This window comes from Scyliorhinus canicula, chromosome 7 (assembly GCF_902713615.1).
Source record: "Scyliorhinus canicula chromosome 7, sScyCan1.1, whole genome shotgun sequence".
Taxonomy (NCBI): Eukaryota; Metazoa; Chordata; class Chondrichthyes; order Carcharhiniformes; family Scyliorhinidae; genus Scyliorhinus; species Scyliorhinus canicula.
In genome coordinates this window covers 124,033,123-124,060,048 of record NC_052152.1, presented here as the reverse complement: position 1 = coordinate 124,060,048, position 26,926 = coordinate 124,033,123, and the positions used below count along the sequence as shown (strand labels likewise).

Genomic DNA, 26,926 nt, shown 5'->3' with positions numbered 1-26,926 from the left:
TACAGGAGGCAAAAGAGGCCGATGTCTTGGCCTTTGCGTCCCTAGTAGCCCGGCGGAGGATCTTGCTGTAGTGGAAAGATGCGAGACCTGGATTAATGACATGGCGGGATTCATTAGGTTGGAGAGGGTTAAGTTCGCCCTGAGGGGGTCGGTACAAGGGCTCTTTAGGAGGTGGCAGCCTTTCCTCGACTTTCTGGCTCAACGATAAGGTACTAGGTCAGCAGCAGCAGCAACCAGGTGGGGGGAGGTTTAGGGGGATAGTGTTTAAGTTAATTTGCTTATTGTTAATTTATTCTGTTGTTTATTGGGGTTGGGGGGTTTGTTATATGCATTGTTACGGGTGCCGGGGGGTGTTTATTATTATTATTGTTATTGTTATTATTGTTTTGTTGATATATATTTTTCAAAAAATTCCAATAAAAGTTATTTTTTAAAAAAAAAATAGTTTTGTCTGATGGATTCTAATCTCAAGTGACTCCATTATGTTTACAGTCTTGTGAACTGAATGAAAAGGATGAAGATATTCAGCAAACGTTTCTGGCAGTGAACAAGACCTACAACAGTACTACTAGGAATAGGAATTGTTCCTCTGAAAGTTCAGTTATCACAGCAAGGTCGTCAAGTAATTTTACAATAAGAACTCCATGCAGCAAAAGAACAGCTGGTGAGGTATGTACAATAAATTAAATTCACCCTATATTTTCCTCCTCTTTTTGCCAGTTTTCGCTTTTAGGGTGTATGTTCCTCATCGATTCCAGTTTCATAGGCAGTATGCACCCTCTGGTGCCAAGTAACTATTACGGCCTTTAGAATCTGAGTAATGGCTGTCGCAGATTCGTGGTGACACAGAGATCTTCACTTCTCAATGCATGAAGCCTGAGTGCTGTGGGGGAGAACTGGAAGACAAAAGAAGTACTCATCAACTCACAATTAAAGAAAAAACAAGGTTTATTAAGTCTCGCGCACTCAAAGCTGTCTTCCTTCTGATCTTGCTGCATTCCATTCTCTCAAGTCCAACCCTGACCTGACTTTGCTGTCAAACCTGCTGACAAGGTTGGTGTAGTTGTTGTCTGGTGTACTGACCTATACCTCATGAGGCTGAGGGGAAACTCTTAGACACTTCCTAGACCATGTACAAAGAACAAAGAAAACTACAGCACAGGAACAGGCCCTTCGGCCCTCCAAGCCTGTGCCGACCATGCTGCCCGTCTAAAATCTTCTACACTTCCTGGGTCCGTATCCCTCCATCCCCATCCTATTCATGTATTTGTCAAGATGTCCCTTAAATGTCACTATCGTCCCTGCTTCCACCACCTCCTCCGGCAGCAAGTTCCAGGCACCCACTACCCTCTGTGTAAAAATCTTGCCTCGTACATCTCCTCTGAACCTTGCCCTTCGCACCTCAAACCTATGCCCCCTAGTAATTTACCCCTCTACCCTGGGAAAAAGCCTCTGACTATGCAATGAAATCTCATGCGTGAGTGATTGGAATGCACTTAGTGCTTGGAATGCACTTGGAATGTTTAATGTGGTCAGTGTTTATAAACACTGGGGTTTCACCACTTAGGCCGCTGAATTGTGAAGGGATATGAATGGATCAAAGCTGCAGATGGTTTGTACAAGCTGTCAATCACAGAAAAAGCTATGAATAGCTGACAGATAATTAATGTGTGGATACTAGAGCAAGCACAGCTCTGTGCTTTGAGGAATGGTCACGTGGATCTGCAAGGTAACTATTACAGCTATAATGCTACCCACTGCCCCTGTCTGGATTTCAATTTAGTTTCCAGACAGGAGAGTCTGCGTGGGGGTGGGGTGGCGCTGTGTGGGTGTTGGGGGGGGGGGGGGGGGGGGGGCAGTGGATGGGAGTTCCTTTAGGCAGGGGTTCCCTGTGCCCTATTTCAGGGGTCCCTGAGGGGCTCCCTATTACAAGGGTCCCGAGAGAGGGTCTCCCTATTATAAAAATCCCTGGGGGCCCCCTGTTACAGGAGTCCCTGGGGGGTCTCTCTATTACTGGGGTCCCTGGGGGGCGCATCTCCCTATTACAGGGGTCTCTGAGGGAGCTCTCCTTAATATCGGTGTCCCTGGGTTGGGCCCCCCATTTAATTGTGTGCAATTCATAATCTCATTGGCGATGATATTTCTCGAGCAGCTCATGACATGCTAGCGCTCTGCCCACATGAACTTAGAGCAATTCATATTCCCTCTGTTGTCGGATTCCTGGGTCGGAATTGGCACTGGAGAGCTTTACAAGATGGAGCTGCTTATAAGCATTCCACTTCCCACATAATCTCATTACAGCCAAGAAGATGGGTCCACGAAGCGCTGCCCTATGATTTTCGGACGCAGAGTTTGACTGAATGTTGGATGCGGTGGAGACTTCCCCAAAGTGGGCAGGAGCCTGCCACCCGCGGTCGTCTGCCGGACCTGGGTGGAGGTGGCCGAGGCGGTGAATGCTGCGAGCCTCACCAATGGGATTGGCATGCAATGCCAATGAATGACCTCCTTCGGGCAGCTTGGGTGAGTCACTGCCTTTGTGCCCCTGGCAATACTCCCATCTCTCACTCTTCACATCAATCTCCACTTCGCGAGAAGCCAATCAAAACCCACCTGCCTGCATCTCCCTTTCATTCCACCCTGCACCAAACCCCAACACCTCTTTGGCCAGGTGCCTTGCACACATATGCCAACAACTACAGACTCCTGTGTAACTTGCCTCCATGCATCTCACCATATCCTTCTTGTGTTATCGAGGAAAAGAAGGCCTATAACAGAAATGAGCAGTAGAAGACCAGAGGAGGCCTTGTTGTCCTCCAGGATCTCACCCCCACTGAGCAGAGGGCAATGGCATTATCCAGGGAGTTGCAGGCGATGGTTATCTTCAAGGCAGAGTTCGACATTGAACAACTAAGTGAGACCCTAATGCAAAATGATGGCCCTACAGCAAGTGAGTCACTCCCTCTCCCCCAACCACTCCTTACCAAGATCTCACCATGTCTCTTGTCTTTTGTCTTGCAGGATCACCATCATACCAGGCTGGCCCGTCTGGGGTGCCTTACCTGCCAGCCACAACTGGAAAACCAGTCCAGGACGACTCCAACTTCTCGGCACATTATTCACCTGCACCCTCCCCCATGGCAGAGACTATCACCTCAGTGGGGCATTTTAGTGAAGAGACTCCTGGGTCACCTGGTCCACCCATCACACATGCAGAAGCACATCGGATGGAAGTAGGAACGTTCGAGAGAGCCTGGGTGTCAGAGGGCTGCCCGATCCCAGGAACCAGCTGTTGTATGAACAGGTATCATACTTCTGGCAAGAATGATCCATTCACTTGTGGAGATGCAGATGCAACAGGATCTACAGGAGGGGGTGAAACTTTCCAGCGTCTACAAGTGCAGCTGGAGGACTCCAAATACCTTCAGGTGCAGGAGACATTACTGACAATGCATGGTATCCAGGCCAACACTGCACGGGTGACTTCCACAGTGAAAGCCTTGGGTCAAAGTGTCATAGCCATGGGTCAAGACATCCAAGGCTTGGGGCACACTGCGGTCGATAGCTGAGGCTCAAGACAGTGGAGCTTACTCACAGGCAGATATGTACTGGGCCCGCATGGACATTGCCGCGGCGGTTCAGAGCTTGGCCCAGTCGCAAAGGATCATGGCTGAGGGCACCGAGAGCATTTGCCGGGCGCTGGCTGATCTGGGCCAATCTGAGAGGGATTTAGCTCGATCCCAGGGTGATGTGGCACAGTTCCAGAGCGAGGGTTGAGCTTCTGAAGCTCACTCTGGCATCATCTCTGTCCCATGGAGTAACCTGACTGCCATCGAGCACCCCGAGGGAGGAGGAGGTGATGGGGCCTCTGCCAGTGCACCCCGCAGGGAAGATAGTGGAACACCTCAGAGCTTCTGAATTCCCTCACCTGACCCTGGCGCATCTCTACACGGAATCTTATGGTCCCGCCTCTGTCAATGGGATTTCCCATTGAATCTACCCTGTGATGCCGGGAAACCCACGGCTGGGGTGCGCCATTGGAGGAACAGGAAATCCCATCATTACTGGGAGAATGGGATGGAGTCCTTACGGGAAGCAGGAAGACGAGTTGTCGAGGTAGCTGTGAGTGTCGGTGAGCTTGTATCGAACATTGGTGGTCAGTCGATCATCGGGAAATAGAGACAGAGCAGTCAAGGAAAACCATTGATCTAGCACACAACCGTACAAAGCTGACTGGTCCGATGGCCCGAGTTCCCGATGGCGTGGTTCACTTGTGGTTTCAAAGATCGTGATACAAGCATCGTGGTTGCTGAGCAAAAAACAAAGAACAATACAGCTCAGGAACAGGCCTTTTGGCACTCCAAGCCTATACCAGTCATGATACCAACCTTTGCTAAAACCCTCAGCACTTCCTTGTGCCGTATCCCTCTGTACCAATCCAATCCATGTGTTTGTCAAGATGCCTTTTGAATGCCGTTAATGTATCTGCTTCCACAACCTCCGCTGGCAACGCGTTCCAGGCACTCACCACCCTCTGGGTGCCTCGCACATCTCCTATAAACTGTGCCCCACCGACCTTAAACCTATGCGCCCTGGTGACTGACCCCTGAACCCTGGGAAAGAGTGCCTGCCCAACCACTCTATCCATGCTCCTCATAATCTTGTAGACCTCTATCAGGTCACCCCTCACCCTCCGTCTTGCTAATGAAAACAACCCGAGCCTATTCAACCTCTCCATATAGCTAACACCCTCCAGACCAGGTAACATCCTGGTAAACCTCCTCTTGCACTCTCTTCAAAGCCTCCACATCCATCTGGTAGTATAGCGACCAGAATTGTGTGCAATATTCCAAATGCGGCCTTACATAAGAACTAGGAGCAGGAGTAGGCCATATGGCCCCTCGAGCCTGCTCTGCCATTCAATGAGATCATGGCTGACCTTTTGTGGACTCAGCTCCACTTTCCGGCCTGAACACCATAACCTTTAATCCCTTTATTCTTCAAAAAACTATCTATCTTTATCTTAAAAACATTTAATGAAGGAGCCTCAACTGCTTCACTGGGCAAGGGATTCCATAGATTCACAATCCTTTGGGTGAAGAAGTTCCTCCTAAACTCAGTCCTAAATCTACTTCCCCTTATTTTGAGGCTAAGCCCCCTAGTTCTGCTTTCATCCGCCAGTGGAAACAACCTGCCCGCATCTATCCTATCTATTCCCTTCATAATTTTATATGTTTCTATCAGATCCCCCCCTCATCCTTCTAAATTCCAACGAGTACAGTCCCAGCCTACTCAACCTCCTCGTAATCCAACCCCTTCAGCTCTGGGATTAACCTAGTGAATCTCCTCTGCACACCCTTCAGCGCCAGTACATCCTTTGTCAGGTAAGGAGACCAAAACTGAATACAATACTCCAGGTGTGGCCTCACTTAACACCTTATACAATTGCAACATAACCTCCCTAGTCTTAAACTCCATCCCTCTAGCAATGAAGGACAAAATTCCATTCGCTTTCTTAATCACCTGTTGCACCTGTAAACCAACTATTTGCGACTCATGCCCGAGGACATCCAGGTCTCTCTACACAGCAGCATGTTTTAATATTTTATCATTTAAATAATAATCCCTTTTGCTGTTATTCCTACCAAAATGGATAACCTCACATTTGTCAACATTGTATTGCATCTGCCAGACCCTAGCCCATTCACTTAAACTATCCAAATCCCTCTGCAGACTTCCGGTATCCTCTGCACTTTTTGCTTTGCCACTCATCTTAGTGTCGTCTGCAAACTTGGACACATTGCCCTTGGTCCCCAACTCCAAATCATCAATGTAAATTGTGAACAATTGTGGACCCAACACTGATCCCTGAGGGACACCACTAGCTACTGATTGCCAACCAGAGAAACACCCATTAATCCCCACTCTTTGCTTTCGAGTCCCCACTCTTTGCTTTCTAATCCCCACTCTTTGCTTTCTATCCCCACTCTGTGCTTTCTAAAAGGTTCAATACAACTGTAGCATGACTTGCCAGCTTTTATACTCGATGGCCCGTCCAATGAAGGCAAGCATTTTGTAATGTTTTTTTTAACACATCAGACAACAGTCAGGGTGACAGAATGGGAACAGACAATGTAGAGGGAGCTCTGTATTGTAGCTTTCCCTGGGAGTGGTCGTGCTGACACTGGGTACAAAGTGGGTGGGACTATAGGAGGGTTAACATGTTCTCCATTTGTCAGATTCCAGTTTTTCAGAGGGAGATCTGTAATGGGAGTGCCCAATGCTGGCACTGGGTATGAAGTGGGGCGCTGATGTGAGCAATGGGGGTAGGGGTTTACACTGTCAGGCTCAAATGGAGGAAGTTCCATATTGAGAACGCGTGCATTTAACAACCATTAAATTACCAAAGATGTGCAATCATATCTCGCAGGAGAGGAAATACCATGCTGACTGACACAACCTTTGGCCTGCAACCCTTTGAAAATCTCTGTCCGTACCTCGCACACTTTCACGATTTCATCCAGGGTCTTGGGCTCAAACACCCTGCATCCTCAAGCAGCCGAGGTACTAGATTACTGTTGGTCTGCCCTTACAGCGAGCGCGTGAGACTAGACAACGCACGCCAAGATTACTGACTGTTTCATAATGCTTTCTTGACTACCTTGTCCACTTGTGTTGCCACCTTCAAAGATCTGTGGACCTGCACGCACAGATCTCTCTGAATTTCTATGTTCCTCAGAGTTTTACCATTTACGGTATATTTCCCCTCTGTGTTAGACCTACCAAAATTCTTCATCTCACATTTTTCCGGATTAAACTCCATTTGCCATTTATTTGCCCAAGTCTCCAATCTATCTATGCCCTGTTGTAACTTCTGACAATCCTCAACACGATCTGCCAATCCTCCAACCTTGGTGTCATCCGCGAACTTACTAATCAGACCAGCTACATTTACCTCCAAATTGTTTATGTATACTCCAAACAGCAGAGGCCCCAGCACCGATCCCTGTGCAACCTTCCATTCAGAAAAACACCCTTCGACTGCAACAATCCAGGTCCAAATTCTTCAATTCCTGTCCAGTGCTATCGTAATTTGCCTTTCCCCAGTTTGGCACCTTAACGCGAGGGTTACCCTCATCCCTGTCCAAAAGTACCCTGAAACTTACGGAATTGTGGTCACCACTCCCAAAATGTTCCCCTACTGAAACCTCAACCACCTGTCCAGCAAGAGAGAGAGGAGGTAGGAAATGGCGGGGAGTGACTGCAGGCTGCTGGCCCGGACAACGGCTGTGCTGGCTGTGGTGGAGGGGGGGGGGAGATGGAGGCGGGGCTGGGTGGGGCCCTGCCAAGGCCGGGGAGGAGAGGAGGAGAGGTAGGACAGGCCGAGTAGCCGGGGAGCCCACCCAGAGGACTGGGACAGTTTCCAGGTGCCGACTGCCATTATGGCGGCCACCTTGCTGCTCACCTGATGACCACCCACCTCGGCCCCTGGTTCTACACAGTGACATCGGCCGTATGGATGCCCGCACCCCAGCCCCCGCCATAGCCCCCGCCACAGCGCGACTACCCCTGCCCCCAACACCCAGCCCAATCGGCCGCCACCCACCGGGGAACACCCCAGGCCACACCCAAGGCAGCCCCCAGTGAGGGCAGTGGCAGCCAATGGTACCCCTGGCTGCAGGAACGGGTGCCAGGACCGGGGGCACCGACGGTGCCAGATACCGATGGGGCAGGGTTGAGGGGATGGGGGAGAGACATGCAGGGGTGGAGATGGCACTGCCAACCGGGGCCACCATGTAGCCCATGGGACTTGGTTGGGCACGGGAGTATGCACCATGTTGGCCTTTCACCCCATGCAGACAATGGCGTTTGGTGTTCAGCCAGCAATACTGGCGGCCGTGGTGATGGCCGCAGCTCTGCGAGATGCCCTGCGGCTGCGTGAGCGGGGCCGCTCGGAGAGGAGGGGGAAGCTGCAGCAGCAGAGCAGGCTGCAGCAGAGCGGCAGGCAGCGAAATGGCCAGCAGAGGACCGGGCTGTAGAGGAACAGACTTCAGAGGACCAGATGGTCGCCGCACAGGCTGGAGGGCTGGCCGCCCAACAGGCCAAGGAGGAGGAGGTACTAAGGAGCTGCCACATGAGGCCTCATGTGTATCGGCGCCGCCTGTCATTAGATGACCTGCCGGACCGGGCATTTTGTCGGAGATACTGGCTGAGCAGAGAGACAGTGCGACACATCACGATAGCACGGTAGCATTGTGGATAGCGCAATCGCTTCACAGCTCCAGGGTCCCAGGTTCGATTCCCGGCTTGGGTCACTGTCTGTGCAGAGTCTGCACATCCTCCCCGTGTGTGAGTGGGTTTCCTCCGGGTGCTCCGGTTTCCTCCCACAGTCCAAAGATGTGCAGGTTAGGTGGATTGGCCATGTTAAATTGCCCTTCGTGTCCAAAATTGCCCTTAGTCTTGGGTGGGGTTACTGGGTTATGGGGATAGGGTGGAGGTGTTAATCTTGGGTAGGGTGCTCTTTCCAGGAGCCGGTGCAGACTCGATGGGCCGAATGGCCTCCTTCTGCACTGTTAATTCTATGTAAAATAAAAAATCTGCCAGATGATGGTACGCCTGGCACTCTCTCCCCATGACCATAAAGGTAACAGTCGCCCTGAACATCTACAGGACGGAGTTCTTCCAATCGCCAGGTGGGGACCTGTCTGGGATCTCACAGACATCCGCGCCGTCATGGAGACCCTATATGCCCAGACGGATCAATACATCTATTTCCATATGGTCCAAGCACACCAGGGTGCCCGGGCAGTGGGGTTCGCTGCCATCGGTGGGATGCATGGGTCGAGGGAGCGATAGACGGGATGCATGTCGCCCTACAGGCACCTGCAGATAACAGGCTGCTCTACACTAACAAAAAGGGGTTCCACGTAATGAACATCCAGCTGGCCTGTGACCATCAGCTGCGCATCATGCACCCCTGCGCCCGATACCCGAGCAGTGTGCACGACTCCTTCGTCGTGGTACACTCGGCAATCCTGACATGTTCGAAGGGCATCCCCCTTCCCCCCCCCCCAGCTGAGGGGTTGGTTCCTGGGCGATAGGGGTTAGCTTCTATGGCTGTGGCTGTGGATGATGACCGACGCAGAGACCCACTATAATGATGCCCATACAGCGACCAGGAGTGTGATCGAGCGATGCTTCAGCATACTGAAGATGCTCTTCAGGTACCTGGACTGCTCTGGAGGGGCCCTCCAGTATGATGCTGAGAGGGTCGCCCACATCATGGTGGCCTGCTGCATCCTCCACAACATTGGGCAGCAGAGGGGCGATGTGCTGGAGGAGGAGGATGAGGAGGAAGGCCAGGCCTCATCCGACGAGGAGGATGCAGGGGAGTGGGACGATGAGCAGGACATGGGGCCCGGGCAGGCAGGGGAGGCCGCAGAACATTATCGCCAGGGCAAGTGCGCATGGGCTTACCGACTAGGAGGGAAGAGGTGGACGGGGAGGGTTCCTGGCCAGGGGCACAGACACCACATCCCAGATCCACACCCTCTCACCTCCCATGCTGCCATGCCACCTGCTTGCACACCCCTCCGTTATACATGCCTGCAGCGCCACGAGCTGGGGGCCCTGGGCTGGCAGTGACAGCGGGTCTGGTCCATGAGGTGGGGGATGGGCTCTGGTGCTTCACATCGTATGACAACATCTGACTCATGCGCACAGTAGCATCTTCCGTCTGGGTGATCCCTGCATGCGAGCTGGCAGTCGATCACACGGTTCTATCGAATCCCTGACCTGGGAGTGCTGGGGACAGACGGGGCACATGTGGATGGGGGGGGGGGGGGGGCACAGTCCTCCCAAACAGCCTTCAGTGGTCCCCCACGACCCCTCCCCACCTGGGGCAGCCCGTACCAGCCCACATTCACACCTATCAGACAGAGCATCGAGTCAGGTCTCAACGGTGTTAACAGGTGTTTTTTGTACGGAAATATATACACAGTTTGATCACTAGCCCCTATAACTAAACTGTGTCCTGCACCGGTGCCAACGTAACCGGTGTCTAACTTTCTGGTCTGACGGGCCCTAACACTTGATGCACTATCAATTACGATGAGACGAGAGTAAAATGTAATCGAGGCTTTTGTGGTGAATGTGTGACCACTATAATTCACACTGTATATTACTGTGTCCCTGTGGGCTCCATCTGTGAGCCGTTGTGCGACTCTGCCCACAGGGGGAGATGCGGAGCATGTACAGGGCTCCGCCCCTTCAGGAAGTATAAGTGCTGTGGTCCTGCGAGTCCGCCTTCAGTTCACTCCATTTGGAGCAGGCAGGCTCAGTTGTAAGTCGATTAAAGCCACAGTTTACTCCAACTCGTGTCTCAGAGTGAATTGATGGTCGCATCAGCTTTATTACACAGAGATGTGTGGCCTCCTGCAGCAGCTGACGAATTGGCTGCTGTTCGGAGAGTACACATTTATACTCTGCCTACTGGGCGGAGCCAGCAGGCAGGGATCTACCCCCGTACCTGTAGTACAGGGGCCTTACGTAACACCAATATATACAATATAATACAACAGTGGTGACGACCACATTCACCCCCTGTTAAAAATGAGTCCAGCGGGGGTGGTGGAAAACTACATACATACAGATTGTTTTTAAATTTACAGAGGTTACAAATTGAGACGATCAGGCGCCTTGATCTGTCGTTGAGAGCGCTGCTGTGCTGGTGGCGACTCCGGCGTTGGCTTGGTCTTCGGTGACTCAGGGAGCGTGTCAAAATCCTCTTCATCCCCGGGTGGAAGCAAGGGGAGCACGGATTGTCCTGGAGCAGGGGCTGCGGTGGGGTGCGCCGGGGGAAGGGAGGGTGGCGCCGGGGCAGAGTGGGGGCGTGTGTGGGGAACCAGCTGGTGCCAGATCCCTGAGGGAGACTGTGTCTTGGCGTCTGTCGGGGTACGCTACATAGGCGTACTGCGGGTTTGTGTGGAGTAGCTGTACCCTCTCAACCAACGGGTACGCCTTGTGGAGCTGCCAGCCACATTGGGAGCGAAGCCCCGGAGGTGGACTTCCTGGGGAAGGCAAAGAGACGTTCATGGGGGGTTTCGTTAGTCGCGGTGCACAGGTGCGACCGAATGGAGTGAAGTGAATTGGGGAGGACCTCCTGCCAGCGGGAGGCCAGGTGATTTCTGGACCATAGGGCCAGCTGGACGGCCCTCCAGACCGTCCCATTCTCCCGCTCTACCTGCCTGTTTCCCCTGGGGTTGTAGCTGGTCATCCTGCTCTTGGCAATGCCCCTGTTGAGCAGGTACTGGCTCAGCTCATCGCTCATAAATGAGGATCCCCTGTCACTGTGGGGGGAAACCGAACAGAGCAAAGATGGTGTTGAGGGCTTTGATCACAGTGGCAGACGTCATATCGGGCATGGGATGGCAAAGGGGAATCGAAAATACTCGTCGACCACATTAAGTAAGTGCGTGTTGCGGTCGGTGGAGGGGAGGGGCCCTTTGAAGTCCACTCTGAGGCATTCAAAGGGGCGGGAGGTCTTTACCAGGCGCACAGGGTCTGGCCGGTAGAAGTGCGGTTTACACTCCGCGCAGATCTGGCAGTCTCTGGTGATGGCCCTGACTTCCTCGATGGAGTAGGGCAGATTGCGGGCCTTAAAGAAGTGGTAAAAGCGGGTGACTCCTGGGTGACAGAGATCGTCATGAAGGGTCCGGAGTCGGTCCACTTGTTCACTGGCACATGTACCTCGGGACAGGGCATCGGGGGGCCCGTTGAGTTTACCGGGGCGATACAAAATCTCGTAATGGTAGGTGGAGAGCTCGATCCTCCACCTCAAGATTTTATCATTTTTGATCTTACCCTGCTGTGTGTTGTTAAACATGAAGACAACCGACCGTTGGTCAGTCAGGAGAGTGAATCTCCTGCCGGCCAGGTAATGCCTCCAATGTCGCACAGCTTCAACGATCACTTGGGCCTCCTTTTCAACGGAGGAGTGCCAAATTACGGAGGCATGGAGGGTGCGGGAAAAGAATGCCACGATGCACAGGGGAGTGGGCCGTGCGGTCGGGGGCATAAGCCTGTACGTTGCGTGAGGCGACCATGAGCGAGAGCGCTAGTTTCTTGGTCGCCGCGAGGTCAAGCGTGGCCCCTTCTAAGAGGTGCTGGCAGATGTAGTCAGACCCTATGCCCAGAACGAACGCATCTCTCATTAGCAGGTTCGAATGTTCAGTGGCCGAAACGGCCTGGCAGTCACAGTCTCTCACCAGGGCAAGTAGGGCACGCCAGAAATCTTCCACAGACTCACCGGGAAGTTGGTGCTGAGTGGACAGGAGGTGCCTGGCGTAGATCTTGTTGGTCTGCTGAGCGTAATTCTCCTTCAGTAGCACCATTGCCTCTGCGTAGGTAGGCGCGTTCTGGATGAGGGGAAAAACGTTGGAGCTCAGCCGCGTGTACAGAATCTGGAGCTTCTGAGATTGGGTCTGGCGCAGACCCGATGTATGCTTCAAAGCAAGCTAGCCAATGTTCTAAGTCCTTTTTGGCGTTGTTTGCTTGAGGATGCAGCTGCAGGCGATCCGGCTTGATGCGGAGGTCCATCTCTGAAAAATCTCTGTGTAATAAATTGATGCACTATCAATTACGCCGAGACGAGAGTAGAATGTAATCGAGGCTTTATTATACAGAGATGTGTGGCCTCCTACAGCAGTTGATGAAATGGCTGCTGTTCGGAGAGCACACACATTTATAATCCGCCTATTGGGCGGAGCCAGCAGGCAGGGATCTACCCCCGTACCTGTAGTACAGGGGCCTTACCATAATACCCATATATACAATATAATTCAACAGTGGTGACTACCACAGCACTATGCCTAGATGGTTCTCCAGACAATACAGCGGCCTGCACAGACTCCTGCCTTGTAACAAGGGGCGACCCAGCCTGTAAAGCCCCTGCCACTGCTCGGGTGTCCCCGGGTGATGTGGTTTTGCCCTGTTCTGCCCGCTGCCCACCAGATGCACCAGGGACAGGAGGGGGGAGCCCGAGGTGCTTCGGTGTTTCTGGCACCTTCCCTGCAGCAGTCACCGGCACAGGGCCCATCACCTCTTCCTCCCTCGGGATGCCCAATGGCCCCCGGGCTACTCCATTGGACGCGAGTGTGACACCCCTGAGGTCCCCCACCACCAGACGCTGCGAGTCCTGGAGGACCACTGTGGTCTCGACCAGGGTCTGCACGCTCACGGCCATGGAGCACAGGGATCTGCGCAACACTGGCCAGCACCTGGGCAATGCCGCCGATGTTCCCAGCCATGGCCTGCTGTAACTGGGCCATGCTGAGGAGCGCCACTGCAATGTCCAGGTGGCTCCAGCACATGGCTGTCTGTGAGAGGGAAGCCCTGTTCTGAGCCTCGGCCCCTGCCTGCACAGAATGCCCCAGGGCTTGGACATGTTGATCCATAGCCGAAACCATTGCCCCCAGTGCCTCCACCGCGGATGCCACCCATGTGGTGTCGGTCTGGGTGGCACACATGACCAGCACCAACCCTGTTCCTGCACGCAGATGGACTCTTCCACCTGCACCTGTCGGTGCTGGATGTCCGCCGTCATCCACTCTTGTGGTCCCTGGGTCTCTGACTGCATCTGCACTGTGGCTGGAACTGTATGTTCCAGAAGCCGGGACCAGTCTGGACGACAGCTGGTTCTTGGGCTGGCCTGTCCTCCAACCATCAGTCCCCTCGGCTGCCCCTACCTTCACCTCCTGTGCTGGATATGATGTGTGATGCGCCCTAGATAGTGTCCCAGGGGCCTCTTCACTAATGTGCCCAACTGGGATGATTGTCTCTGGGATGGCAGAGCGTGTAGTAGACAGCTGTGACAGAAAGTCAGTGTCATCCTCTGACCTGAGCTCTGGGGTGTCCTGAGTCTTGGGCGGAGGGCTGATGTTCGGGCTGCTCTCCCCGTCAGTGCTCGGCTATCTGGGGGGCACCGGCTCTGGCACTGGCTGGGGGGGGGGGGGGGGGGGGGGGGGGGGGGGGGGTACCACGTCCAGGTGTTCTCTGCTCAGGCATGGTGAGGGGCTGCAGTTCTGATGGTTCCCCCTCCAGTCTTCTCCCACTCCTGACGGTTGTGTGCGGCCATCTCCTGGGGGAGGAGGAACACAGTCTGACGCATGCAGCCTAGGGGGTGGGTAGATGGTGGCCTCAGTGGCCATGGCGGCTAGCATGGGTGCTGCCATGTGGGGCAGGGTGGATGTTTGTCCGTCCCCCTTGTTTGGGGGGACGTGGTTAGTACCGGGGCATGGAAAGCCGACTCATCTTGGCCGCCCTGAGGTGGTCGTGAAATTTCTTTCGGCACTGTATGCCAGTCGGTGCAACGTTGCTCATGGCGCTGACCGCCTCTGCCACCTGGGCCCAGGCACCGCGAACATCGGAGCCTGCCGGCCTTCCTCCCAGGCTGGAGTACATGGTCTTCCTTCTCTCCTCCACGGCATCCATGAAGGCGCCCAGCTCAGTGTCCCTGAACCGTGGTGCCGCTCTCCTTCCAGCCATCTTGTTGACTGGGATGGTGTGTGTGTGGGGAAGGACCGTTTAAATACGATTGTGGCGTATGAGTCTCATGGTGTGCCAATCAAGGTTCCAGAGAATCCGGCACCGTTTTCCATGGAATTGATTGTGTACCACGTGGCGATGGTGCTAGCCCATTTAAAGTAGCTGAATCGGTGCAGCTATTGCGCTGTTTTTTCTGTTGTAAAATGATTCGGTTCGGCGTCGGCACTTGGCTCAAATTCGGAGAATCAGCCCCTCATACGTTGCTGAGGGGGTACTTTATTTTGTTTTGTTTCCTATTAATTTTTTAAATTATTTTATTTTTATTTTTTAAAATAAATTTAGTGTACCCAATTCATTTTTTCCAATTAAGGGGCAATTTAGTGTGGCCAATCTATCTATCTTGCACATCTTTAGGTTGTGGGGGCGAAACCCACGCAAACACGGGGAGAACGTGCAAACTCCACACGGACAGTGACCCAGAGCCGGGATCGAACCTGGGACCTCATCGCCGTGAGACAACGGGGCTAACCCACTGCACCACCGTGCTGCCCACTTGTTTCCTATTAATGAATATTACAAATATGAACCTGTCACGGCCCATCATAATGCTTGGCATGCCACAAACATGCTGTTAAATTTCTCTTTGAACCTGACCCCACTGTCAAAAAATCAAAATTTCACACATCATTCCTTGTTTCCCACACTTGTGGGCTCTGTAAAATTTAGACCCACCTGCCCCGATGTCTCAGGTAGTAGCCATTCTTTCTCATTGTTCAGGACAAAAAGTCACACCACCCTCTCCAATAGGAAATAATTATTTAATTATTTTAGCCCACACCTGACTTTTCACTGGAATCTCCATCAATGCAAAATTCATGTGAACGATGCCAGTTATATCTGTTACTTACGGTTTGCCATCACGCATTTTCTCATAACTCATGTCCATCATCCCATCATTGTCCCATCATCACATATTGAGCATCCTTTCTCAGTTAAAACTAATTTTCTCATATTATTCCTCATTTGTATTGCTAATTTTATTATGTTTGCTATTTAACCCTATTCTCTGCTGATAAACATGCTCACCGTCTGTGTTCCTACCCTCCTACATAATTTGGTGTGGTGGTGCGTGTATTGACAGAATCAAAAGCAAAGGAAACGTTGAAGATCTAGTTGACAGTTCCAGTCCTTTTCTCAGCTTGCCCTCTGGAACTGCTTCTCTGGTTGTTGGTTTCAATTCTGACTCCACAATCCATTAAACCTTACTTCCAACACATTCCCACATTTTAGCATTCCACTGAACATCTTATCAGTTTTGATACAGCTCATGCTGACAGAAATGTTAAATACTCTGAATAAACTGTTCTTATTGTTTTCATCTTTAACTGTTCGAGCCTCAATTTCACAGCCTTTGCGACCATTAGTGAATTCATGAAGAACACCTCAGACTGTTCAGTACTAATTCCATGGCCTGTGGGCGGGATTCTGTGATCCTGAGGCTAAGTGTTGACGCCGTCAGAAATGCCGTCGCGTTTCTTGACGGCTTTAACACGGGCCGCTCCAGCTGCTGATCCCGGCATGAACTGTGCGCCGCAGGATCCGAGCATGTGCAGTGGCAATGGCGCCAATGTGCACATGCGCAGTGGCACCGGTGCCAACATGCACACGTGCAGTGGCACTGGCGCCAACGCGCGCATGCGCAGTGGCTTTCTTCAATGCGCCGGCCCCGATGCAACATGGTGCAGGACTCCAGGGGCCGGCGCGGAAGAAAGGTGGCCGCCAGCCAGAGGCCGGCCAGCCGATCACTGGCTCCCGATCGCGGGCCAAGCCACATCGGAGGCCCCCCCTCCGGGGTTGGACCCCCTCTCCCCCCCACTGGCCGCCGCCCTGACTCTTCCACACCGAGTTCCCGCCGGCTAACAGCAGATGTGACGGGACTCGGCATTTTTAATGACGGCCGCTCGGCCCATCCCGGGCCGAGAATCGGCGGGCCGGCCCCTCGACCGCCGCTAAGCGGAGAATCGCGGCCCGGCGGCGTGGTGCAATCCGCACCGGTTGCGGGGATTCTCCGCCAGCACGGCCGGCCCCAGGCTGAGAGAATCCGCCCTGTGTTTTCATGAACAAAGAACAAGAACAAAGAAAAGTATAGCACAGGAACAGGCCCTTCAGCCCTCCATGCCTGCGCCTACCATGCTGCCCATTGAAACTAAAATCTTCTATACTGCCGGGGTCCATATCCCTCTATTCCCATCCTATTCATGTATTTGTCAAGATGCCCCTTCAACGTCACTATCGTCCCTGTTTCCACCACCTCCTCCGGCAGCAAGTTCCAGGCACCCACTACCCTCTGTGTAAAAAAACTTGCCTGGCACCTTAAACCTATGCCCCCTAGTAATTTATCCCTGTACCCTGGGGAAAAGTCTCTGACTATCCACTCTGTCTATGCCCCTCATAATTTTGTCGACCTCTATCAGGTTACCCCTCAACCTTCTTCGTTCCAGTGAGAACAAACCAAGTTTATTCAATCTCTCCTCATAGCTAATGCCCTCCATACCAGGCAACATCCTGGTAAATCTCTTCTGCATCCTCTGTAAAGCCTCCATATCCTTCTGGTAGTGTGGCAACCAGAATTGAACATGATACTCCAAGTGTGGCCTAACTAAGGTTCCATACAGCTGCAACATGACTTGCCAATTTTTATACTCAGTGCCCCGGCCAATGAAGGCAAGCATGCCGTATGCCTTCGTGACTACCTTCTTCACCTGTGTTGCCCCTTTCAGTGACCTGTGGACCTGTACACCTAGATCTCTCTGACTGTCAATACTCTTGAGGGTTCTACCATTCACTGTATATTCCCTACTTGTATAAGACCTTCCAAAATGCATCACCTCACATTTGTCCAAATTAAACTCCATCTGCCATCTCTCCGCCCAAGTCTCCAAACAATCTAAATCCCGCTGTATCCTCTGACAGTCCTCATCGCTATCCGCAATTCCACCAACCTTTGTGTCGTCCGCCAACTTACTAATCAGACCAGTTACATTTTCCTCCAAATCATTTATATATACTACGAACAGCAAAGGTCCCAGCACTAATCCCTGCGGAACACCACTAGTCACAGCCCTCCAATCAGAAAAGCACCCTTACATTGCCACTATGCCACTGCCTTCTATGACTTCTCTGCTTCTATCTGCCAGTTCTGTATCCATCTTGCAAGCTCACCTCTGATTACCTGTGACTTCACCTTTTGTACCAGTCTACCATGAGGGACCTTGTCAAAGGCCTTACTGAAGTCCATGTAGAAAACATCCACTGCCCTACCTGCATCAATCATCTTTGTGGCCTCCTTGAAAAACTCTATCAAGTTAGTGAGACACGACTTCCCCTTCACAAAACTGTGCTGCCTCTTGCTAATACGACCCCTTGCTTCCAAATGGGAGTAGATCCTGTCTCAAAGAACTCTCTCCAGTAATTTCCCTACCACTGACGTAAGGCTCACCGGCCTGTAGTTCCCTGGATTATCCTTCTTAAACAAAGGAACAACATTGCTATTCTCCAGTCCTCCGGGAAATCACCTGAAGATGGTGAGGATCCAAAGATTTCTGTCAAAGCCTCATCAATTTCCTCTCTTGCCTCCTTCAGTATTCTGGGGTAGATCCCATCAGGCCCTGGGGACTTAACCACCTTAATATTTTTCAAGACGTCCAACACCTCGTCTTTTTGGATCTCAATGTGACCCAGTCTATCTACACACCCTTCGCCAGACTCAACATCCACCAAATCCTTCTCTTTGAAGCATCAGCAGTTTTGAAATTCTGAACAATGAGTATGATCATCTGATTTAAATTCTACTGAAAGCTATTTCATTAAATGTATTAAACAGTTTAAATAAATTAGGTTATTGTTACCATTAAAGCAGTGCTCCACACAATTTTTGCAGGTGTACAAGTCATATTGTGCAGTGGAACTTTAAGATTTGATGTTTTAGTTCTGGAAAGTTATCTTGCTGAATACAAATTTCATTGTGCTCTTAAGAATGCAAACATTACTAATTTCTTATATTGTTTAAATTGCTGATTGGTTCTGATGTCTTTTAATTTGTGTTATTCTGACATTTTGTGTGTTTATTATGTCAGGAAAATCTATCAACATCAGCCATTCTTCAAATGAGTCAAAGAGGAGTGACAGACAAAGTTCATGAGAATGAAATACATATATCAGGTTAGCATTTCAGCATTGCAGGTCAATTTTAAGATGGAAGTGTTACACCTCGATTCTTTATTTCCATCACTAACAGATTGTTGTCTTTCGTACATGTAGAAGGCAGGTAGGGGTTAATTTAAACTGTCCTGATTTCGCCGCTCACTACACATCCATCAACAGAAATGTGTTTGTTTTTATTCTGATTTCCTCCTTTATAAATGATGGCCTCTTCCCCAACCTTTAAAATTGAGATGTTCCAAATGTCTATTGATAACTTGCACAGCAAACTCGAGGTAAGATAAAATAAGAAGGGTTGGTTTATTTTTACACACATGCGCACATATGCACACACACACACACGCATGAGAGAGGGGTTTCACAACATCCACCCCTTTTGCGCCTACACAATAATGGGGGGGGGCAAGGAAAACAGAAAACGGTTTGAGGACATTGCAATATCCAGCACGGGAATTACAGGGTGGGAATTATTATCCTCCCTGTGGTCTTCAGGGAGTACGAGCTGTCTTTCTGAGGGGCGGGGAACTCCATTTAGCATTATATAAATGGTTGGCTACTAAGGCAACAACCAGATAGAGACCTGGTCGGGATCAACCGTTAAGTGTATATACTATTATTGGAAATAAATCAAAGATTTTTATTTTACTCGGTGTGGACTCCCCGTGTTCTTATTAAAGGCACGAGCACAATAAAATACAAGTTGTGGTTCACATGTGTCCAGAGTCGAAAATCAGGCTGGATTCTCCATTTCTGAGACTAAGTGCTGACGCCGTCTTGAAAACTGGGGGGGGGGGGGGGGGGGGGGGGGGGGGGATTCTCCAAAACGGCAGCTAAGTGTTGACGCCGGCGTACACAGCGGAGCGTTTCATACCGGTGTCAACGGGTCCCTTGGCCCAGCGATTCACTTACCTGAAGGGGGCTAGCAGGCAGCTGGAGTGCTCCGCGCAGCTCCAGCTGCCGACATGGGTCCCTGCACTTCCGGCCGCGGATCCACGCATGCATATGCCGGCCGCCTACGGCGGTAACCCGCGCAACATGGCGGACCAACACGGCAAGCCGGCCCCGAGAATGTAGGCCTTCCCGATCGGAACGCTGATGTCGGCGGCCCTCGATCGGAACCCTGGCCGTCCTGGAGGTCCCCCCCAGTGACGGATCCCACCATCCCGACCAGCTGCCACTCCGAGTGCCCGCCGGGTGGAACCATGTTAGAACCACACCGGCAGGAACTCGGCCAGCTGCCGGCGGAGACTCATCGCGGGGGCCTCTTTCAACAGCCCCGCTCGCGCGACATGCGGCAATTCTTCGGTCCGTGGAGAAGCTCGGGAAGGCGTCGGACCCGATCGCGGGTCTTATGCCCTATTCTCCGCCCCCGCGCCAAGCGCGATTTCGGCGCGGAGGCTAGGAGAATCCTGGCTATGGACTTTTACGATGGCAAAAACAGTGCAACAGGTGCAACGATTCACCAACTCTAAAGGGGCTAGCACTGTCGCCGTTGGCGAAGTCGCCCGGACTGTCATCCTCCTCAGGGTGGCCAGGGTGAGTAGGCAGCACTGTGCCCTGGCATCAAACCCGTACCCTCCCCACACACTTGTAACCCGGATCCCCCCCTCAGGAGACGGCCGAACCCACATGCCAGCACCCATGCCAGCCGCAATGGCGCAATGTCTGGGTGCCCTGACCATTGATGCCATCATCTACCCAACCCCTGGACTGCGTGCACCGGACTGTCTAACAGTGTCGTTGTTTGTCTTTGCACCCCCCCCCCCCCGAGCCACCAGGAGAAGGTCGCCCACAACCGCTGGGAGTGGGAGATGATCGAAGGGGGACCACCAGACCAGCGTCCCCTCACCATGCCCAAGCAGAGGGCACTGGACGTGGTCAATGGCCCGGAAGAAAGGGAGATCGCCGACTCAGAGGTCGGTGGTGGGCAAGGAAGTGAGACCCCCCCTGCCTAGTTGCAGATCCTCATGACACATGTGAACCCCCTCACCCTCAATCACCCTCACCCAGGACACCCAGGGGTTCGGGTCACAGGAGAACACAAACTTTCTGTCCTAGCTCTCTCCAACACCCTCCAGACAATCCGTTGCAGTCCACATATCGCATATGGTACAGCAGGTGGAGGTAGGAGATGCCAAGGGGCCTGGCGGTCGGAGGGCAGCCCGGCGGCAGGAACCAGCTGCCGCCAGACGGGACCCGGGATCCTGGAACATCCAGTCCCACCCACACTGCTGGTGCAGTCAGAGACCCAGGGACTACGGCCAGCGTCCAGCACCTGCGGGCGCAGGTGGAGGAATCTCAGTCACAGCCGGCCATTGCTTAGAATGTCGGCAGCATTTTCCAGGCGCAGGCCGGAGTGAGGTAGCCCAGTCCCAGAGGGTCATTGCCCACATCCAGAGGGACATGGCCCAATCCCAGAGTGACGTGGCCCAGTCACTAGCTGACGTGGCACATACCTTGAGGGACGCGGCTCATTCACAGTCTGATGTGGAACAGACGCACAGGTGGTGGAACAGTCGCAGTGTGACGCGCTGCAGTCCCAGAAGGAGATGGGCAACTCCCTGTGCTCCATGGCCGCGAACGTGGAGACCCTTGTCGATACCAGAGCGGGCCTCCAACACTGGCAGCACCAGGTGGCGGGGGAGGGGCCTCAGGGGATATCTCCACTTGCATTCCCATCGCATGAAGTGGCCTGGGGGCCATCGGGCACCCCGAGGGAGGAGGAGATGCTGGGCCCGTGCAGGTAACCCCCACAGGGGAGGTGTTGGAACACCGCAGCACCTCGGACTCTCCCCTCCTGTCCTTGGTGCATCTGGTGGGCATCAGGCAGAACCGAACGGCACCATGCCACCCGGGACACCCCAGCAGCAGCCGGGTCCATCCAGGCTGGGCCGCTCCAGGAGACGTGTGCCAACTTGTGGCAGGGCAGGAGTCACAGCAGTCCACCTCCACTTCTGCTGTACCATCTGGGGAACCACCTAGGCATAGTGTTAGGGCCCTTCAGGCCAGAAAATTAGACACCAGTTAAGTTGGCACGGGTGCAAGGCATTGTTTAGTTATTGTGGCTAGGGTACAGACTTTATATACTTCTTCGCAATAAACACCTATTAACACTGTTTAAACCTGCCTCTGTGCTCTGTCTGATGGGTGTGGGGTCCAGCACCTGTGGGCGCAGTTGGAGGAGTCTATCTGCAGGAGCAGGGGGTGGTGCTGGTCATGCATGCCACCTAGGCCGAAACCGCGTCCGCGGTGGAGGCAATGGGGGCGACGGTGTCCGATATGAGTCGGCGTGTGCAGTACTGGGGCATTCTGTGAAGACGGGGGCCAAGGCCCAGGACAGGGCAGCCCTCTCACAGGCAGCCATGTGCCAGAGCCGCCTGAACATCGCAGTGGCGCAACTCAGCGTGGCCCAGTCACAGCAGGCCATTGCTGAGAACATCGTTGATGGCCAGTGGGAGTGGGAGGTGGGGGATGAGTGTAGGCCACTTGGGTGGACTGTGCTACCCCTCCCCACACCCCGACCATCCCCAGAAACCCCTCCCCAGTAATTCAACAGGACTGTGTGATGGACTGGCCATCTTGCATCCAGTGATCACCCAGGTGGAAGGTGCTACTGTGGGCAGTAGTCAGACATTTTCAAACGATGTGGAGTCCAGAGCGCATCACAGAGCGGGTTGTAATCATCCTCCATCTCAAGGACCAGACCCGCTGTCGCTGCCAACCCAGTGCCCCCAGCTCGTTGCGCCGCAGGTATGTGTCATGGAGGTGGTGTGCATGTGGGTGGTTTGGTGGTGAGGGTGTTTTGTGGTGTGGAAGGTGAGGGGATGTGGATGTGGGATGGTAGTGTCTGTGCCCCTGGCCAGCGACCCCCCCTTCCCCCTAGTTGGTGAATTGTGTCGCAATGAGGGCGCTCCGTGTGAGCTGACCCTGGCGATGGCGTTGTGCGGCTTCCCCTGTCTGCCTGAGCCCCATATCCTGCTCATTGTCCCCCTCCTCTTAATCTTCCTCATCTGACGAGGCCTGCCCTTCATCCTTGTCCTTCTTGAGCTCATCGCCCCTCTGCTGGGCTATATTGTGGAGGCCGTAGCAGACCAGCACAATGCGGGCGACCCTCCTAGCCTTGTATTGGAGAGCCCGTCCAGAGTGGTCCAGGCACCTGAAGCGCATCTTCAGGACGCTGAAGCACCTCTCGACAACGCCCCTGGTCACCGTGTGGGCATCATTGTAGCGGGTCTCTGCATCGGTCTGTGGCCTCCGTATAGGCATCATCAACCACGACCGCAACGGCTAACGCCCAGCAGCCAGCCCCGTAGCTGGGGGGGCGTGCCCCGCGATAATGTCATGGATCATCAAGTGCGCCAAAATGAAAGAGTCATGTGCACTGTTTGCGTTGCACCTGTAAACCAACTTTGTGCGACTCAACCACTGGGACACCCAGGTCGCTCTGCACAGCAGCATGTTTTAATATTTTATCATTTAAATAATAATCCTTTTTGCGGTTATGCCTACCAAAATGGATAACCTCACATTTGTCAACATTGTATTCCATCTGCCAGACCCAAGCACATTCACTTAAACTATCCAAAACCCTCTGCAAACCTCCGGTATCCTCTGCACATTTTGCTTTACCACTCATCTTAGTGTGGTGTGGTCTGCAAACTTGGACACATTGGGCGTGATTCTCCACAAATGCGGAGAGTCGTAAAGGCTGCCGTGAAACTGGCCGTGTTTCACGGCAGCCTCCGCGCCCCCTCCCGGGACCCGATTCTCCCCCCCGGGCGGGGCTAGCAGCGCGGCCCCGTGAAGCACGGCATCGCGGGCTTAGCGACCGTCGCTAAGCCCGCGCGCCAAGCGTCACGGCGGCTGACGCGCACGATGACGTCAATGCGCGGCTGACGTCATCACGCATATGCGTCAAACCCGCGCATGCGCAGGGCCGTCATGCCCCTCAGCCGCCCCGCGGACTGATCCTGTGGGGCGGCGGAGGAACAAAGAGTGCGCGGGTATCGGACCCGCTGCACGCGATCGGTGCCCACCGATCGCGGGCCCATGCCACCCTTGGCACGGCCGTGGTGCGGCCGTGCTAATCGGTCCCATGGTTGTCCGGGACGGCACTTAGAACATAGAACATTGAACGATACAGCGCAGTACAGGCCCTTTGGCCCTCAATGTTGCACCGACATGGAAAAAAACTAAAGGCCATCTAACCTACACTATGCCCTTATCATCCATATGCTTATCCAATAAACCTTTAAATGCCCTCAATGTTGGCGAGTTCACTACTGTTGCAGGTAGGGCATTCCACGGCCTCACCACTCTTTGCGTAAAAAACCCACCTCTGACCTCTGTCCTATATCTATTACCCCTCAATTTAAGGCTATGTCCCCTCGTGCTAGCCACCTCCATCCGCGGGAGAAGGCTCTCGCTGTCCACCCTATCTAACCCTCTGATCATTTTGTATGCCTCTATTAGGTCACCTCTTAACCTTCTTCTCTCCAACGAAAACAACCTCAAGTCCATCAGCCTTTCCTCATAAGATTTTCCCTCCATACCAGGCAACATCCTGGTAAATCTCCTCTGCACCCGTTCCAAAGCTTCCACGTCCTTCCTATAATGAGGCGACCAGAACTGTACGCAATACTCCAAATGCGGCCGTACTAGAGTTTTGTACAACTGCAACATGACCTCATGGCTCCGGAACTCAATCCCTCTACCAATAAAGGCCATCACACCATAGGCCTTCTTCACAACCCTATCAACCTGGGTGGCAACTTTCAGGGATCTATGTACATGGACACCGAGATCCCTCTGCTCATCCACACTACCAAGAATTTTACCATTAGCCAAATATTCCTTATTCCTGTTATTCTTTCCAAAGTGAATCACCTCACACTTCTCCACATTAAACTCCATTTGCCACCTCTCAGCCAAGCTCTGCAGCTTATCTATGTCCCTCTGTAACCTGCAACATCCTTCCGCACTGTCTACATCTCCACCGACTTTAGTGTCGTCTGGAAATGTACTTACCCATCCTTCTGCGCCCTCCTCTAGGTCATTTATAAAAATGACAAACAGCAACGGCCCCAGAACACATCCTTGTGGTACGCCACTCGTAACTGAACTCCATTCTGAACATTTACCATCAACCACCACTCTCTGTCTTCTTTCAACTAGCCAATTTCTGATCCACATCTCTAAATCACCCTCAATCCCCAGCCTCCGTATTTTCTGCAATAGCCGACCGTGGGGAACCTTATCAAACGCTTTACTGAAATCCATATACACCACATCAACTGCTTTACCCTCGTCCACCTGTTCAGTCACCTTCTCAAAGAACTCGATAAGGTTTGTGAGGCATGACCTATCCTTCACAAAACCATCCCTAATCATATTATTCCTATCTAGATGATTATAAATCGTATCTCTTATAATCCTCTCCAAGACTTTACCCACCACAGATATTAGGCTCACCGGCCTATAGTTACCGGGGTTATCTCTACTCCCCTTCTTGAACAAAGGGACCACATTTGCTATCCTCCAGTCCTCTGGAACTATTCCTGTAGCCAATGATGACCTAAAAATCAAAGCCAAAGGCTCAGCAATCTCTTCCCTGGCTTCCCAGAGAATCCTAGGATAAATCCCATCAGGCCCCGGGGACTTATCTATTTTCACCTTGTCCAGAATTGCCAACACTTCTTCCCTACGCACCTCAATGCCATCTATTCTAATATTCTGGGTCTCAGCATTCTCCTCCACAATATTATCTTTTTCCTGAGTGAATACTGACGAAAAGTATTCATTTAGTATCTTGTTTATCTCCTCAGCCTCCACACACAACTTCCCACCACTGCCCTTGACTGGCCCTACTCTTACCCTAGTCATTCTTTTATTCCTGACATACCTATAGAAAGCTTTTGGGTTTTCCTTGATCCTACCTGCCAAAGACTTCTCATGTCCCCTCCTTGCTCGTCTTAGCTCTCTCTTTAGATCCTTCCTCACTTCCCTGTAACTATCAAGCGCCCCAACTGAGACTTCACGCCTCATCTTCACATAGGCCTCCTTTTTCCTCTTAACAAGAGATTCCACTTCTTTGGTAAACCACGGTTCCCTTCCCTTTCCTCATTGTCTGACTGGTACATACTGATCAAGAACACGCAATAGCTGTTCCTTGAACAAGCTCCACATATCCAGTGTGCCCAACCCTTGCAGCCTACTTCTCCAACCTACACATCCTAAGTCATGTCTAATGGCATCATAATTGCCCTTCCCCCAGCTATAACTCTTGCCCTGCGGGGTATACTTATCCCTTTCCATCACTAATGTAAAGGTCACCGAATTGTGGTCACTGTCTCCAAAGTGTTCACCTACCTCCAGATCTAACACCTGGCCTGGTTCATTACCCAAAACCAAATCCAAAGTGGCCTCACCTCTTGTTGGCCTGTCAACATATTGTGTCAGAAAACCCTCCTGCACACATTGTACAAAGAACGACCCATCCAATGTACTCGAACTATATCTTTTCCAGTCAATATTAGGAAAGTTAAAGTCTCCCATCACAACTACCCTGTTACTTTCGCTCTTTTCCAGAATCATCTTCGCCATCCTTTCCTCTACATCTCTAGAACTATAGAAAACTCCCAGCAGTGTGACCTCTCCTTTCCTGTTTCTAACCTCAGCCCATACTACCTCGGAAGAAGAGTCCCCATCTTGCATCCTTTCTGCCACCGTAATACTGTCCTTGACTAGCAGCGCCACACCTCCCCCTCTTTTGCCCCTTCTCTGACCTTACTAAAGCACCTAAACCCCGGAACCTGCAACAACCATTCCTGTCCCTGCTCTATCCATGTCTCTGAAATGGCCACAACATCGAAGTCCCAGGTACCAACCCATGCTGCCAGTTCCCCTACCTTATTTCGTATACTCCTGGCATTGAAATAGACACACTTCAAACCACCGACCTGAACACTGCCGCCCTCCTGCGAAGTCAAATCTGTGCTCCTGACCTCTCTACTCTCAATCTCTCGCACCCCAAAACTACAATCCAGGTTCCCATGCCCCTGCTGAATTAGTTTAAACCCCCCCCAAAAACTTTGCGGCTGTTTTCACGAATGGTGAGAGCAGGTGTGTTTGCGTTCTTGAAAACGGCCGTAAAGGCCTGGGAACT

The 26,926-nt window shown here is 52.4% G+C and overlaps 1 protein-coding gene and 1 non-coding gene across 8 annotated transcripts in view; one reads left to right on the top strand and one right to left on the bottom strand.

Annotated features, from left to right (window-relative positions):
- Nucleotides 1-26,926, top strand: part of LOC119969344 (synaptonemal complex protein 2-like) — an 855,597-nt gene that overhangs the window by 596,419 nt on the left and 232,252 nt on the right. For all 7 annotated transcript variants that reach the window (XR_005461337.1, XM_038802871.1, XM_038802868.1 and 4 more), the window contains 2 exons: nucleotides 493-669; nucleotides 18,678-18,762. Coding sequence is in view for 6 of the 7 variants with exons in the window: in XM_038802871.1 (XP_038658799.1) it covers nucleotides 493-669; nucleotides 18,678-18,762 (262 nt within the window). In the remaining variant the exon portion in view is untranslated. The remainder of the gene's footprint in view (nucleotides 1-492; nucleotides 670-18,677; nucleotides 18,763-26,926) is intronic.
- Nucleotides 6,388-6,696, bottom strand: LOC119969823. The gene has a single exon (XR_005461491.1). It is a non-coding gene; the product is annotated as a small nucleolar RNA U85 (small nucleolar RNA).